Source organism: Gymnoscopelus microlampas (assembly GCF_963454915.1).
Source record: "Gymnoscopelus microlampas genome assembly, chromosome: 8".
Classification (NCBI taxonomy): Eukaryota; Metazoa; Chordata; class Actinopteri; order Myctophiformes; family Myctophidae; genus Gymnoscopelus; species Gymnoscopelus microlampas.
In genome coordinates, this window is record NC_139945.1 from 40,733,243 (window position 1) to 40,750,450 (window position 17,208).

Genomic DNA, 17,208 nt, shown 5'->3' on the forward strand with positions numbered 1-17,208 from the left:
AAATCCCTTTTATGACCACATATGCAGATCCCTGATGTCATCAATATGACGTCATATTACTGATGTCATAGACGGGCCTAATGTATAATGTATAAAATAGAGCTTTGATGAGAGCATCATCAGGCACTATGCCGAAACACATCAACAGCTTGATGCAGTAAAGTAAAAATGCAGAAGTGCTGCTATTTACACTCATCTGGTGTGTTTTTTATTACCATAATTATATAGAAGTTCTAAGTATTGACTGTTGCTGAACATCCAACAATATTTCATTGTGCATCCCTCATCACATTAGTCAATGGTTGTCTATGTCCACATGTTCACATGTCACATGTGCACACGCAGACACTGGTCTTAACTAAGACAGGAGTCAGACGTACTGGTCTGATCGCTCAGACACACACTAATACGGTTAGTCTGCATTCCTCCAAGAACAAGATTAGCCTAACCCGTCCTTCCTCGCTGCCCATACTTCCCCCTCTCATTGCTCTGTCACAGTGTGATTTCCTCTCCCCTCTGCCCTCATTATACTCCCCGTATTTTCCTTTCTAACCACTCTCCTTAAATCATAGTTCTCACACTCTGGTCCTATGCTACACTTTCAACATTCCTGGTCCATTTGGGTCAATTTGGGTCATTTGGGTCAATTTAACTCTTTGAGTTAAATTAACCCGGACAACTTAATGTCACTCAAGTTCTCCTTCACATAATAAATGATATTGGAGGAACAGAGGTATTTTGCTGTGTTCACACTGGAAGCAACGAAAGACACAAAGCGAAGTAGCCTATCTGTCGCCAAGTTGCTGTTTAAGTGTTAATCAACACCCTCATTGACGTCAAGCGTGCATCTGACGAGCGAGAAAAATATCCAGGACAATATCAAGCCTGGGGTTGAAAATAACAAAGAACTAGCTGTCGCAAATAAATAGTTTTCGCTAATTATAAGCAGGAATTGTGTGGAGACTAAGAGAAGGTGAGTGGAAATGGTTAAACAACACTTGGTTGTTTTGTAGCTTTGTTGAAGCTAGCTCAACTTGGATTGTAGCTTTTTAGATTTTGGAGCAGCTACAAACGGCAGGTGTCGCTTTGTATTTTCATGTCACTGGTTTCCATTGAAAATGAATGGTTGCCTGTAGATTTGTAGCTACCAGTCTGAACGCAGCATTAAAATAAGAGTAACCGATGATAGAAGTGTTACCGATGATAGAGGTGTTACAGTAACCGAAATGACAGAGGTGCTGCAGTAACAGAGATGATTCATGAGAGTCAGTGAGATTTAACCCAAAACTTTAGGAGGAGAATATGTAGAGGAAGTGTAAAATAAAAGAGTGAAATAATTACCTTCAATCCCTAAAACACCATTGTGTTTGTTCTCTTCTGACATCTCAAACTTGTCAATGATGTCCGCACAGTACTCTGGTGTCACATTAGTCATCTATGAGGAAGGGAGAAGGACATATTTTAGTAATATACACGTATGTACAAAACCAAGGGCATCTTTCAATCTCAGTAAATATTACAAAGTGTTACCTGAAGGCAGAATGAACTAGCATTGCAAAAGATATGTTTTACAGGTTTGTGCAGTTGTTAAATAAGTAACCAATGATATGAAACATATGTGTCAAATGTGTCTAGAAGCCTAGGGTGTTAAAATCCAGCAGGGGGATCCGTAAAGAAAAATGACAACATTTTATGAAAAGAGAAATATAACTTTCATAAGAAAGAGGTAAGAGAACAGCGAAGGATGGGCACCCCAGAGACAAGCCCATTTTATGCATGATAAATCATCATAGTGGAGCAGATTCCTAAAGACAGATAGCTGAGAATATGTGAGAACACCTCCAAACTAAAACACTCTATTACAAAGGATAGAAGGAAACAGGATAACAAAAACAGAAATAATCCTCAGTATTTCATAACAGCCTGTTTATTCCCTTCCCAGATGTGCAGAAAATGGAAAACAGCCAGTACAGAGTATGCCAAATGTGTCTCAGACAAAAGCTTTTTTTCTGTGGCTGCCTCTCACACAGAATTAGAGAAGAGGAGAATTAAAGTACCCATATCAAAACAGTGCATTAGATTTTTAAAGGGTCACAAACAATGAAACATGTTTTTTGAGGTGTTAACTGATATAGTGTATCCAGGTGTTGTTTGAGATAGTAGAAAATACTAGGATTTACCTTTATCTATTGAACTATCCCTGTTTCAGGCGTCAAATTGCAATTCCCTTTTTTTTCTAGCATTGAACATCAAAAGTAAGAGAATGCCATTGTATGTTTTGTAGTGTCGTACTCAATATAATCAGTTAGGCAGGTGGCAATAGACCCTTTGTGCCCATTCCCCCTCCCTTTCCACTGCTGCTCACTCAACACAAAAAAAAAAATCTGTATCTCGACTCCTGTGTTTTACTATGTATTTTCGGCGAAACATGCTATTTTCAACTGGGTATAACAAGCAAACGGGAGGTCACGATGACACTTTTTTTTTTTTTCACGAAAGCACAGTGAAACCCTCCGTGATTAGCAACCATCAGGGGATCGATCATGCTGGAGATAAATATTCTGTGGTAGTATTCTTGAAAGATTAGTCAGAATGCTTAAACATGCTGGCAGAAGCTACAGCCTGTTTTAGAAAACCCCTGGCAGTGAATGTGTTAACTTTGTATGATATTAGCTAGGGTTGCCATTTTTACATTAGAATATATTGTATCTGGTATGGGAATGCTGTTAATGACAAAGCAGAGGATGCTTGTACCTACTACCTCCATATAAGGAATATGGTTTGTATTAAATTGTGTACTGTGTAAATTGCACTAATGCAACAGTAATGTAACTATGACAAAAAATAACCCTGCAGTGATATTTAGTGTGATGGATTACGTATCTGAAGAAAGTAGCAAGTCTCTGTAAGTTTACTTAAATCAAACAAACAACAGTATACGTGGAAAATTGTCTGCATATCAAGTATACAATGAGTCGTAGTCAATGGGCTAAACATGGCAGAAGTATGGTCCTTTAACATGTGCAGGACATTCTTTATACCACCTTTTTCTTATGTGCAGTATAACACCCACAGGTCTGACCTTTTGTTCAGTTCGCAGGAAGTTAGCCAACTCTTCAATTGTGAGGTGGTCTTTCTTGTCACTGTATGCTATCATAAGCAGGAACAGGTCCCGTCTCAGTGACATCATCCTGTAGAACACTGAGAACTCCTCATAGGTCAGCGTGCCCTGCTGATCATCTGTGTCTGCTTCCTGTTCGGGGGGAAGAGAGGTTATAATCACCACCAGTAAACAATAATAATAATGGTAATAATAGCTTGAACTTACATAGCGTCTTTCATGACCACAAGGACGCTTTACATCAAAACAATGGACAACCAACAAACAAACAACCAAACAACCAAACAAAACAACTATTTGCCATAAGCCTGAGAGAATAGATTTCAAACAACACATCACAATCCATGATATTGTCTTGACACGGCTGTATAATAGCAACAAAAAGGCTTAGTATTCCTGTCTGCTTTACACACAACTGTTCCCGATGTGACTTTGATCTTCACATGCTGACAACAACAACAACAAACAGACTGACAGGGTGACAGTCTGCTGGCACTGTCCTTATCAGTAGGTTTGCAACAACAAGCAATGACTTCTGGGGAGTCTTAAAATAGTGGGCCCTGTCAAATGGTAATGCCCCCCACACAAGTGCTTTAAGTGGATTAGTACAAACTGAACAGCCAGTGTATTTATGTGACAACCATACTAAATGGTGCATTTATATAGCGCTTCTATCTGAAGCGCTTTACATTGATTGTGCCATTAACCCATTCACACACACATTCATACACCGATGGCGGAGGAAACCATGCAAGGCACCAACCTGCTCATCGGGAGCAATTAGGGGTTCAGCGTCTTGCTCAAGGACACTTCGACACTAACTCTAGGGGAGCGCCCCAGCCCGGGATCGAACTGGGAACCTTGCGGTTTTCCAGTTCACTCTACCCGACCACTCTACCCCTGAGCCACTGCCGCCCCACTAAGTGTTCAGACATTACAAAAGTATTGTGAGCAGAACACTTCCTCCTTATTTATTAACTTTTATTTATGGTACTTAACCTAACTACTGTATTGTCCTCTGTGTGGCAATTCGTGGTACAGCACAGAACACACAGACAAACTGGACCTCATTGTCTCCGCCAGGCCGAGACTATGTATTTGCCCCTGTCCGCTCGTCCGTGTGTGTGTCCGTCCATCTGTGTACAGCTAATCTCCGGCACCGTTGCCCCATCAACGTGAAACTGTGCACACACACACACACCCTGGAGGCCAGAGCAAAACCTCTGCCCCAAATCTTTCACCTCGGCGCCACCAGGTTTCCCCCGCACGATCAATAAAGTCTTATCTTTATCCTATCTTAAGGTCACATCCGCTGATGCATTCTGTTGTCAACGGAGGCATTTTGACAACATGCCTGCTCCAAAACAGAGTCACCAGCTGCGTCTTTACACCCGACAACCTTGCTGACCAACAAGCTAGGGTCACTAGTGCAGAGACAAGCACACGATCCCTTCCTGGCTTCCCATCCGTGAACTCTGCCATTTGAGTTTGTTCGTCCACTGACTGAATTTGAACTTGGGTATCTGCAGTCAGTGAGGGTTTCACCTCTACCTCATCCAGATGTCCAAACCAAGGACCTCCTTGCTGTGAGGCATTACATGTGTAGCCAATCTCTCTCTCTTTGCAGTTTTCTCTGTCGCACTCTCCTCCCTCCTCCCATCTTGCCGACAGACTACTATCAGCTTCCTGGGATCCCGGTTTTCATAATACCTACTGGATCTCAAGAGACTGTTCCATTCCCTTCCAAATCTAATAATACCAGCCAATGTTCCATCACACTCTTATAATGAGCGTGCTATGGGCTTTAGGGACTTAATCACTGACAGACTCCACACACTATCAGCAGGGAAAATCACTGAGATTATAGTCCATTACAAATGTAATACAAATAAATGGTCCAGGGTATTTTAAGTAATCGTGTAAGGCAGGGTTCCCCAATAGGCGGCCCGCAGGCCATTTGCGGCCCGCGAGAGGCAACTGTCCGGCCCGTGACGACTCCTGTCATAAAAAAAATTGGAAACCATTTTTCTTTTTTAGGATTTTTTTTTTTAGAAAAAAATAATAATAATCTGTATTACTGTTCAAGCAGACTGTAACAAACACATCTGTAAGTAAATTGTTGATTCTGGACTTATTTTGATTTTAAGTATGTACAACTGGCTGCTGTTAATCTGTATTACTTTTCAAGCAGACTGTAACAACCAAATATTTTAAGTAAATGGTTGGTTCTCAACTTATTTTGTTTCCAGAGTGCATTTCCTTGTATGACCCTCAACACAGAATTTAAGAATCCCAGGCCTAAAATAACACAGTGTCAAATTAGCTAGATTAGAGAAAAAAAAGAATAAAAAACTCAAAAAGATTCGACGCGAAGGCTTGGTAGTACCCTAGACATAATTTGGCCCTTGGGGAAAACTAATTGGGGAACCCTGGTGTAAGGTCACATTTTAAATTGATGTCTCTTTCTGTCTTGGTTATACATGTGACTTAAACACAGTTTTGGCTGAGGTATATGATATATTCTATAATATATTCTATATTAAATATCCCGCCACCAGAAAAGCAGTCAGGTACGTGTACCTTCAAATAGAATGTCACAACGTACCCTTCAAATAAAATGTCATGTCGCAGATGTGAAATCTTTCTCTCACATTTATTTGAATGTCACATAACATACATGAAATGGAACATGTTAATGTTCCATTTCAGGAGCTCTGTGTAAGAAACTGTGTTAGGGTTAATGGGGGACGCACACATACATTTACATTAGCTTGATATGATAAATAGATGTGCGTATGTGCATTGTATGAATGTACTTATAGTAAGCACATACTGTATGTGTGTATAAACGTGCCTTGCTGGTGAACGTCTGACAACAATTATACAGTTATCTTTTGTGATGCTATGCAATGTGTGATGTTTAAATGTGTTAGTGTTTGAGTTGCTATTTATAAACTACAGCCAAGAGGCCATCTCATGCGACAAGTCATTTTGTGAGCAGATATTCCAAGCACTTTGAAATACAGTATACGAACCTGGAACATTTGCTTGATCTTCCTGCGCGGGAGATTGACATTCAGCTTGTGGAGAAGCTGGTAGATCTCCTCAATGTTCAGGAGACCATCACCATTCTTATCAGCTTCCTCAAATGTCTGCTTCATCCACGTCACACACACAAGTTAAGGAAGTATATTTACAGTATATGCAATATGTTTGCATGTGCATTCGTGCGTGTTTGTGTGTATGTGTGTGTGTGTGTGTGTGTGTGTGTGTGTGTGTGTGTGTGTGTGTGTGTGTGTGTGTAAGTAAGAACAGAATGGTATACTGTATGTTGAGAAGACTAATAGTGAAAGGACTACGAAAGTTGGTCATGACCGTGTCTGACCAGGAAGAAGTAACAAACAAAACAAAACAGTAAATGTGCCGGCACAGTGGTTATGAATCAATAGAAATTGTGGTTTGATGGCATGATGAGTATCTTATATGTTTCCTATTAGCTTCTTCCTGGAATCTGAAACAGCTTCATAGGTACTGACACCTCCCTCATTTGGAAAAAGCAACCATCTGATTAACCCAATGTGCAGCCTCATACCGTCTGACAGAGAAACTGCATGTCTCCCTCTTTCTCTCACCAACTCTCTCCCTCGCTGAGTGTGTGTGTGTGTGTGTGTGTGTGTGTGTGTGTGTGTGTGTGTGTGTGTGAAATCAAACGTGTTGCTATCGTGTGCCACCAGCCTTATCCCTATGGAATAAAATCAGCTGATTATAGAGTATATAGAATATAGAATATAGCAATCCGATCTTTATTTCCTGCACTACGGATTAATGAAACTTAAGTGTTTGGAGCGACAGCCACCTCGCAGAACAAATCATTGTCTTTGAATAGACTATAACATTTTATATCAACACAATTGACGGAATTGATACTCTCACTTATGCTAATTACAGTAAAATTAGAATCACAGAGATTTGTAGAGAATTAGGTGTGAGGAAGACTTCTGAATGTTGTGTGACTCGTGCACATTGGCATGGCAGAAGCATGAAGAGATTATTCATCCTCACAGAGGCTGTATTGAGCGTGACAGACTCTGCTGTCCACAGCTCTCCATCTCCAAAATGTGTGCGTGCACAGATTGTTCCTACCTGCATTTCCTATCTGCTAGAGCTGCTCCAAAATATCTGATCTACTCAATGCGTCACACTGCGACCCGGATGGATTACAGGTTGAACAGGGTTCTGGCTGCCTATCTTGGATGCATGCGCAATGTGTGGCCGACATTTCCATTTCCAGGAGCGCTCTTGTAAACAACCAAACGGAAAAGGCATAGCGGGAGGTCTGAGGGTGTGCTTATGTGTGTGGGCACGATAGCAATTTTACGGATCGTGCAACGATACGCCCATAAGACACACCTCCAGGCGCAAATAAGGCACTGCACTTGGGTCCTCGGTTTAAAATATTTCCGTTTTTGAGCTGCTGCCAGCGTGCACAAGCAATATGATGCAGATCGGCATAGCAGTTTGTGAGACAGACACACACATACTGTAGTAGACACAGACATATCCACCCGGCGGAGATAATAACCCAGATAGTTTAATGATTAGCATAGAACAGGGTTTTTCTGGGAGTGGCCTCTGAGGGATCTAGTATAACACCAAGGAAATCTAATTGAGATTCTGCATATGTACTGTATGTATATACCATATGTGTGTACTAGTGCTATGCTATGTGATAAAAGGATATTGGTCATGCGTACGCTGCCTTTTGGCCAACGAGTCCTCATCACTGATCCCAGCCATTAGGTAGCGCAGGCCGGTCACCCAGGTCCTAGCTTCCTCAGTGTTGGTCGTCACCAGGTCCAGGGACTCCATGTGGTTTCCATGGTACACCGTAAAGCAGCAGGCAGGGTCAAAGCTGCCTTCTGCATGCCGGTGGAAGATGTCTGACTGACGACCCTCTGTCACTTTGTACAGTGAATCAATGGTGACTGAGGGAGGGAATGGGCGAGATGGACAAGATGAGAAACAGACATGTTAAAAGGGTTTTAGTCCTTTGTGTGGACAGAAAACATTTGTACTATCTATTAAGATTTAGTTTGAATGTATTTATAAGATCAACATTTATAAAATATACTACTACTAAAGTTATATTTATATCTATTCATCAGTACAGTAAGATAGGAAGGACATGTGAGATGACAATAGGCCTAATTAATTATTTTACAACTGACACCTGAGAACCAATGTAAACTTCTATCCACACATCTTGAACTTGTAGAAAACATAATGATAGAAGGAAAGGGGGAGACAGAAAAATAGAGGAATATTTTAAAGTGAAAAAGATAATCAGAACAATATCTTTGTAAACAAATGGAAGCTCCTAACTCTTATGGCCCATCCATCCACATCAAGCATATAGATTCTCTCTTTTCCCATCTCTCATTGTACAACAACACAGACATCAAGGTTGCTATAAGGTCTAATGAGATTGGAGAGTATTCTCTGTTCTCTCACTGATTCTGTATCAATGTTAGGAGGAGAAATCAGTGTCCAGTAAATGAATTGTTCTGCCTGCATCACACAAACTCTCAACATCACTCTTTTTGTATGTAGTGTAATGCACAGTGACATTCAACATTGCTTTTGTTTCCTATTTATTTGCCCTGCGGGGCAAGTGCTTCTCCAATCTATTGCCCCATCCAAATTTCTACATGCCCTGCCTATGGGGTACTGTTGCCAGTGGTGCAGTGAGTCAATTTCTCTCACGATGTACTTCTCAAATCATTGCCAGTTGATTGTGTGTAAAACACAACAGAACAGAAGTTCCTTCCAAAAACTATATTATCTATATATTACATCAATAATTAATTCATTATATTTAATTGTAGATAAAAATTGGGTTCCATGCAATCAGGTGAAATGTTATCTTGCAATGCACACTCATTTTGGTGGCGGTCTAGAGCCCTGTGCTCAGGCAGAGAGCTTCAGAATAGGCAGACAGCGGCAGCTTGCAACTAATAGGTGAAATCAAGAACGGAAACAAAACAAACAAGAAAAGTGTGCTCCTCAGGGCACAGGTCTCCACCAGGCCGGGTTGCCTAGCCAGGGCCCGCAAACTGTAGTCATAGCCACTTGGAATGGGATCTGAAGAATCTTACATATACATCTTCATCACATGACGCCAGAGATAATGTGTACCAATTGGTGTGAGTCTGTAGGAGTAGCAGCGAAAAGTGTGTTTTGAACAATTTGAAGAAAACACACTTTGTAATCTGGCAGAAAATGTAATCTGGCACATACAGGGCCTATAAATTGCATCATGATCCAAGGAATCCAGGGACAAAAATATGTTGATTGTATAACCTACGGTTCAAGAATTATTGGCCACCTAAAGTGGGCTGTTGTAACGGCACCATGAGGAGATTTTACAAATGTGGGATGGAGGTTCTTCCTTGGCTTAGTGGGAATGTTCGTGCAAAGTTTCCCAGCGCTGCATTAATGATGTGTGTCATCTTGTGCAAAACAGCCACCCCCACAAACTTTGGAAGCCAATCATAGCCAATTGGAATGGAATATGAGAAATGTGACAGGTACGTCTTGATCACATGACTACAGGGATAATGTCTACCGATTTGCGTGAGGTTTGGACAAAATCTGTAGGAGTAGTAACAAAGAAATGTGTGACGCTATAACAGGCCGATGTGAAAAAGTTGGGGCAGAGGTTCTGCTCCAGGGAGTGTGCGTACACAGTTTCACGCCGATCGGTCCAACGGTGCCGGAGATTAGCTGTACACAGACGGACAGAGGAACACACACACAAGGATGGACGGATGGGGGCGAAAACATAGTCTTGGCCGCGCCTTCGGCCTGGTGGAGACAAATATTGTGCTCAATTGGTACTTGGCTGCTCGGGTTTGTCTAGATAGGCCTGTCGGTTTGTCTAACATGCAGGTGGGGGTGGAGGCGTGCCCGTGCGCAAGAGGCGTTTCCCCGCAAACTTTGCTATTCTGTGGCACCCCCCTTACCCGCCAAACACCTGAGCTACCCCTTACATTATGTATAGGTGTGGTTTTGGCGTTACAATGATAAAACCAATCACCGTGCTAGAAGCCATTGCCTTTAAGAGAAGACTGCGCTAGCCGTCATCCCCAATCCAATATGCTCTCCTATCTCCCTGTCTGCACTGTTGCCTGGTCTGATTATTATAAGCCACATTGGGCTTGTTTTCCTGCCGGGTCCAATTGGTCACGTATTTGTCGGGCTTCTTTTTTTAAATTTTATCCAAATACATTTTTATATTAATTTGTAACATGTAGGTGATACTTATGTCTATCAAATGTGGTTTTATTGAAAGGCAATCAAAGTCCAGAGCTTAGAAGCCAAACATCGGGTGTGTGCTCCATGTTTAATCTCCACAGTCCTGCTGCAGAGTTGTTGCCAGAGAAATAAGCAACCAGGTCTATGAAAACAAGCCCAAAAGAAACGACTATAATAGACCACATGAGCACTTCAAACCTATATATGTCCTCCATTAAACAAACTGTTTGAAAATAGACCATCTAAAAGCTCACAACCGTTCTACCATTATTTACAAGCAACTTCAGAAAAACAAGCCCAATGTGGCTTATAATAATCAGACCAGGCAACACTGCAGACAGGGAGATAGGAGAGCATATATTGGATTGGGGATAATGGCTAGCGCAGTCTTCTCTTAAAGGTAATGGCATCTGGCAGTGGCAATGGCATCTGGCAGTGGCAAGGTGATTGGTTTTATCATTGTAACGCCCAAACCACACCTATGCATAATGTAACGGGTAGCGCAGGTGTTTAGCGGGTAAGGGAGGTGTCCCAGAATAGCAACTTTTGCGGGGGAACGCCCCTTGCCTAGTCCTAAATCTGATATTAGTTGCTTTAGCAACTTCAACCTGGAATAGGGCCCTTAGGCTCCTTGACTCTCTTTGATGCTAAAGTAATTTATCAGTTATCACTGCATTGCAAAACTCCTTTTTTTAATTTCCTTCTCAACATTGACTGTTTTCTGTGTCCTCGTTTTCAATGAGGCACAATAATGTTCAGTAGAATATTTAACTCACTATCACCAATTTACAAAAAAGGCAGGGTTATTGTTTCATTATACTCCCCAGCATCAAATGAGCATTCTCCCATCACACTCTCTTTCCTTTCCATAATCTCATCTAATCTCTGAGATTACGCTGGGAATAGATCCAACAATATGCTGACCTTATTATTTCTATCCTGACCAGACTTTAAAGCCACACACTTCACTCAACCAAGCAAAGAAGAACTAAGGCTTATCTTGTCTCAACAGTCTGACACACACATAAAACTCAACTCAACTTCATTGTCACATCACAAGTTCATAGGTGTAAAAAAAGTGGGTGAAATTCTATGTTGTAAAAGCTCCAATCATTTGCGGTTTCAAGAAAGGGGTAAAGAAATAGAGAAAAAAGAAACAAAAAAACTGGTTACGGGTATAGCGACCGTAACAATAATAAACTTGATCAACTAAAACAATAGTGAAGATCTGAAGAAAAGAACAAATTAACATGCAGGGTGAAAGACGGTGGCAATTTAACAATGCTGAAAAAGGGACATCTGTGTTACAAAAAAAAAAAAAAAGTAATCAAAGCAAAATCCTGAGTGTTTAACTCACTCTGAAAATGTAATGAACGCTCAGGATTTTATTATGTGAACACTTGTCTACTCACTCTTGGCCTTCTCACTCTTCCGGGAGGGTTTCCAGCGAATGCAGGAGCGATGCTCATCCAGGTAGAAGAGTCTCACCAGACCTTTTGATCCAGCCTTCAGCTTTACCATCTGAGTCCCCGACTGCATCACACTCATGCATCGCTCCACTGTGGGGGACACACACACACACACACACACACACACACACACACACACACACACACACACACACACACACACACACACACACACACACACACACACACACACACACACACACACAGGTCAGTCTCACACTAAGGAACACTCACTGACTGGAGCAGGTGTCTGGATTTGTAAATCTTGATCCTTGGTTAGGAAAAAACACGAGCAAAGTCACAGTGTCACGCTAATGATGCGCAGCCAGCAGCTGATCTGGGTCAAGATCCAAAGAGCACAACAGAGATGCACTGTGTAGACACACAGGTCTAGTTGTCCCACCGCTAACCGGTGCCCCCCCCCCATAGAAAAAGAGAGCGAAAAAGAGAGACAGAAGGGAGAGACAGAGGGGGGGGGGGGTCTGTGGGCTAGACAGAAGTAGTGTGTGTGTCTCTCAGAGAGGAAATGATGGAGGCACAAACAGATTTGGCAGAGAATACTGGAGACTGGAATAAGAATGACATGGTACTATGCATTTGATTTGACAGGTGGGGACAGGCACCGCACAGAATACAAGCAAGTGTAGATCTTTGCTGTGACACTGTGTGACAGTTATTGCAAGACAGGACTAAATGGGGATGACAACAGAGAGATGACATGATGGCAATGTGTGTGTGTGTGTGTGTGTGTGTGTGTGTGTGTGTGTGTGTGTGTGTGTGTGTGTGTGTGTGTGTGTGTGTGTGTGTGTGTGTGTGTGTGTGTGCGTGCGTGCGTGCGTGTGCGTGTGCGTGTACGTGTACGTGTACGTGTACGTGTGTATAGATTGATGGTCAGTTGGACAACAAAATTAAAGGCTTGTGAGAAATCCATTACTGTCTATGGTACCTCCAACCAAGAGTTGCACTGTGTACTTATGCCAACGGAAACAGATCTTTGTTCCATAATGCGGAAGCACTTTAAAGTTTTGGACCGAGAGAGTTTTCTACTATTTAAATTAAGCTACTAACAATTGTCAGGAAAGGAACCATGCATGGCCCTTTTTAAACATTATGATACGATAATACTTTATTGTCAGTTCACCCTGAAAGACCCAGCAGCCATGTATGCAACACATAAACAGTACACACTTCTTTTTTCTTTTACGAAAAACATTACATGTTGTGAGAACAATCTTTTGGGAAAATCATTTACAGAAACAGGCTTGACATGCAAAATGATGGAAACTGATCAAACCACCTAGAGAGTACACATACACATGCTCGCTCTCTCACACATATACATCCACATGAATATATCATAAGCATGCATACTCTACACAAATTTGTGTGAGGGCACAAGGCTAACTATTAGAATTACTGTGTATTTTTAAAACAAATTGAATGTAAATACACGTGCACACACACACACACACACACACACACACACACACACACACACACATGTATAGGAATGTTGTATGTATAGGAAGAATTTATGCAAATTCTCACTTCAAGTCTGAGTCATCAATCTTTTTTTGTCCATGAATTTTGGTGGAAGTCCGCTCTTTCTCACGTCTACTCGGAGGCCAAAGGACCAAATCTTGCATATGTCATTAGGATGCCTTATTCTTCATGCAAAATCTATTACAATAGTGCCAAACCTCAAATAAAATATGTATGTGTATGTGCCCAACATTTGTAAACATATATAAAAATAAATAAAAAACAATATGTCAAACGATCTATTGCTTATATGCATATTATAGACATGATGCAAATTTAACCGATCTTTGTTTATTTTTAGCGGTGCCAACCGCTCTACACTTGACTTTGTCCGTATGTCCGTCCGTCCGTCCGTATCAGCACGGGATGATGAGCACGGGATTTTACACAGCTATAACTCCAGTTTGCAGCATGCCACCAAGTCCAAATATGGTATGTGGACTTAGACCACCAATAGGGACGCGCATGAACTGCTGAAGTTATCACAGCGGGGTCCAGGGACCCCCCGCGTATGTTCTGTCCGTCCGCCCGTTTAGGGCACGGGATTTAAAACAGCTATAACTCCAGGTTGAAGCCTGCCACCAACTCCTAATTTGGTATGTGGACTTACACCACCAATAGGGACGAGCATGAATTTCTGAAGTTATCACAGCGGGGTCCAGGGACCCCCCGCGTTTGTTCTGTCCGTCCGCCCGTTTAGGGCACAGGATTTAAAACAGCTATAACTCCAGTTTGCAGCATGCCACCAAGTCCACATTTGGTATGTGGACTTACGCCACAAATAGGGACGAGCATGAATTGCTGAAGTTATCAAAGCGGGGTCCAGGGACCCCCCGCGTATGTTATGTCCGTCCGCCCGTTTAGGGCACGGGATTTAAAACAGCTATAACTCCAGTTTGCAGCATGCCACCAACTCCAAATTTGGTATGTGGACTTAGACCACCAATAGGGACCAGCATGAATTGCTGAAGCCCCACCCCCTCTGTCTTCCCATTGGCTGGCCTTTAAACAGCCATAACTCACGTTCGCAGCATGCTACGGAGTACAAATTTTGTGCATGGACTAAAACCACCAATAGGGACAAACTGTAATTACTTAAGCCCCGCCCACTCTGTCTGCCCATTGGCTGGGCTTTAAACAGCCATTATTCCAGTTTGCAGCATGCTACCAAGTACAAATTTGGTAAGTGGACTCAGACCACCAATAGGGACGAACTGAAATGAGTTACGCCCCGCCCCAAAGGCACCGCTTCCTTCACACAGGGTGTGATTTTTAGGCTATAAGTTGCATTTAGAGCTGAATTATAAGGTCCCTCAGCGTGTTTGCTAGTGTCGGCCAACTCGGCCACAGTTTCACGTAATGATGAAAATAGACTGTCATGCCTTAATGTCACTGGAGGCAACAGACGGTTTGAAATGGGGGAATGCACTTTGACTCATGATTTTACGATCAGCTGGCAGCCGTCCGGATTCATCATGACATACACCTGTGATCCGCACATTTCAGGGATTTACACACACTTTCGTGAATCAATTTTTGCTTAGAGAAATTACACACGTCCTTAGTGACTTTATTTACACGTTATTTCCGACCAGCTTAGTGAATCAAGCTTATCTTACCATTACACTAGTTCACGCATGCACACGCACACGCACACACACACACACACACACACACACACACACACACACACACACACACACACACACACACACACACACACACACACACACACACACACACACACACACAACCCCAAGCCCTGTATAATTCACCTCCCCAAGATGTAGGACAAATCATGCACTGATGCTTGCACAGCCTGCCATGTTGATTACACTAGCGCAGTCAGGAAGAAATACAACTCACTAAAATAGTGGATGACCATGGGCTCTTATGAGACCGTCTGAATCTTATGAGATTCAGACCAGACGTTAAATGGTATCTGGGAATACCTAGCCTGAGCACACTGTTTTGATGTTAACAACACTAACGAGACATCTGGAGCAAAAGACTGAGATGAGAGACCCTGCATTCAACTCCTGTAGAGCACCACCATGACTAGAGCCAAACCAAAGCATTGTTGTGAAAACATAAACTCTGCCGCTTGCCCTTTCAGTGTGGTGGAGATAAAGATCATTTGAATGACCAAATGCTGCTCATGCTGCTGATGCTGATTTCTTGAGCCATCTGTGAACATGCCAGCTGAATATGAACTGAGATCATAATTCAACATTAGAGCATCTGGTACGTATGAGATGAGGTTTACATTAATGGTGTGCAAAGGTCACATGTTTATAAACATACTTCTGCCTCCATGCTTTCATTTACATATCGTTGCTGTCGGGCAGAAACCTCGTACCTCCATATTTCAACTGTTTGTTTCTTTTATGCCCTACTTCGTCGTACTACAGTGTCACAAAAAAGTGGCAAAAACAGCCGATCTACAAGCTCATAAGGTGTTGTGAGCTTTCTATTTTTTCTCATGTTATGCACTTTCATAGCTGTAAGAAAAATATTTTTTTCCCCCAATTTTTCACGCTAAGCCTGGCATCTAGGGTCTTCACAATCCATTAGGTCATGAGTCAAAAAAAAAAAGACTGGAATGAAAATGTGATTAATGTATCCCGTTCTTTTTAATATTGACTCAATATTCCCTGTTGTCCCTCCATCTTTCAGTAATTGTCCCTCTCTCTCCCTACATTAACATAACTGCTCTTCTCTCTGTATTCAGTATGCAACAAGCATGGATGGATGCTCTTCTTGTCTATGGGGTCTTAACAAAGAGGCTACTCATTTGCGTTTGATCATAGCTTCAAGGCTACGGCTGTGTTGCTGCAAAATCTGTTTAAATTGATAATGCACTTGTTTCTTGCATTAACATAGCTGAATCAATTCCAGCATACAGCCATTTAAATTCACAATTATATCTCCTGATCTCACAGCATCTTGCAATGGCATCAGATATGTAATTATATAGTTTTAAGTCAAATTGAATTAATCTTGAACAGTGGATGACAAACAAACTAGAAAAGTGCACTCCTCGTGCTGTGTATAGTCGTCATTTTCGCTATCCAGCAATTCCAGCCGGCGCATTCGTCACATTGGGAGGAAAACTTTAGCCGGACTACATTGGAGTCAATGAGGGCCAAGTGGACCAGCTTAGAACAAACACTATTTCTGAACGACTGAGACCCTTGTTAAATACTCGGCCCAGGAAAATAAAAGAAGACATATCACACATTGTTTTCTGCTGTGTTGCTTTTCGATGTGAACATTGTATACGTTTATTGAGCTATCTAAAGAGCACAAAGTAAGTTTCTGAACATGCTTAAGTATCGCAAGACTGACAACCAAATCTTGCGATACTGCCGAGGCAGAAACAAAACATGCCGCTGTTTAGATGCCTCAATAAAATTATACAGTGTGCACATCGAAAAACACGTGAATGGAAAACAACCTGTGATATGTCTTCTTTTATATTCCTGAACTGATTAAGTGGCAAAGGACGCAATCGTTCAGAAATAGTGTTTGTTTACAAGCTGGTCCAGCCGGCTGGGGGAGGGTGTCACGTTTCTGCAACAAACAGTGGGTGTAAGTGAAATCGCTTTTGACTCTGTATTTAGAGGCCCCTCAATGTGTGATTAAAATTTGAGGTAGATCGGACTTGAAATCCAAGTGCGGACCTTAACATGGCGCATCATCATTAGACATTCAGTTGGCCAGAGCTTAAGCTTAATAACTCAAGCTACTCAATCAAGAATC

General features: G+C 42.0%; 1 protein-coding gene across 1 annotated transcript in view; it reads right to left on the reverse strand.

Moving 5' to 3' along the window:
* plch1 (phospholipase C, eta 1) overlaps nt 1–17,208 on the reverse strand; it is a gene marked incomplete at both ends in the record, with an annotated part of 66,758 nt that overhangs the window by 31,874 nt on the left and 17,676 nt on the right. Inside the window, 5 exons of the mRNA XM_084064673.1 lie at nt 1,342–1,435; nt 3,083–3,253; nt 6,157–6,286; nt 7,863–8,106; nt 11,848–11,994. Coding sequence (XP_083920799.1) covers nt 1,342–1,435; nt 3,083–3,253; nt 6,157–6,286; nt 7,863–8,106; nt 11,848–11,994 — 786 coding nt within the window. The remainder of the gene's footprint in view (nt 1–1,341; nt 1,436–3,082; nt 3,254–6,156; nt 6,287–7,862; nt 8,107–11,847; nt 11,995–17,208) is intronic.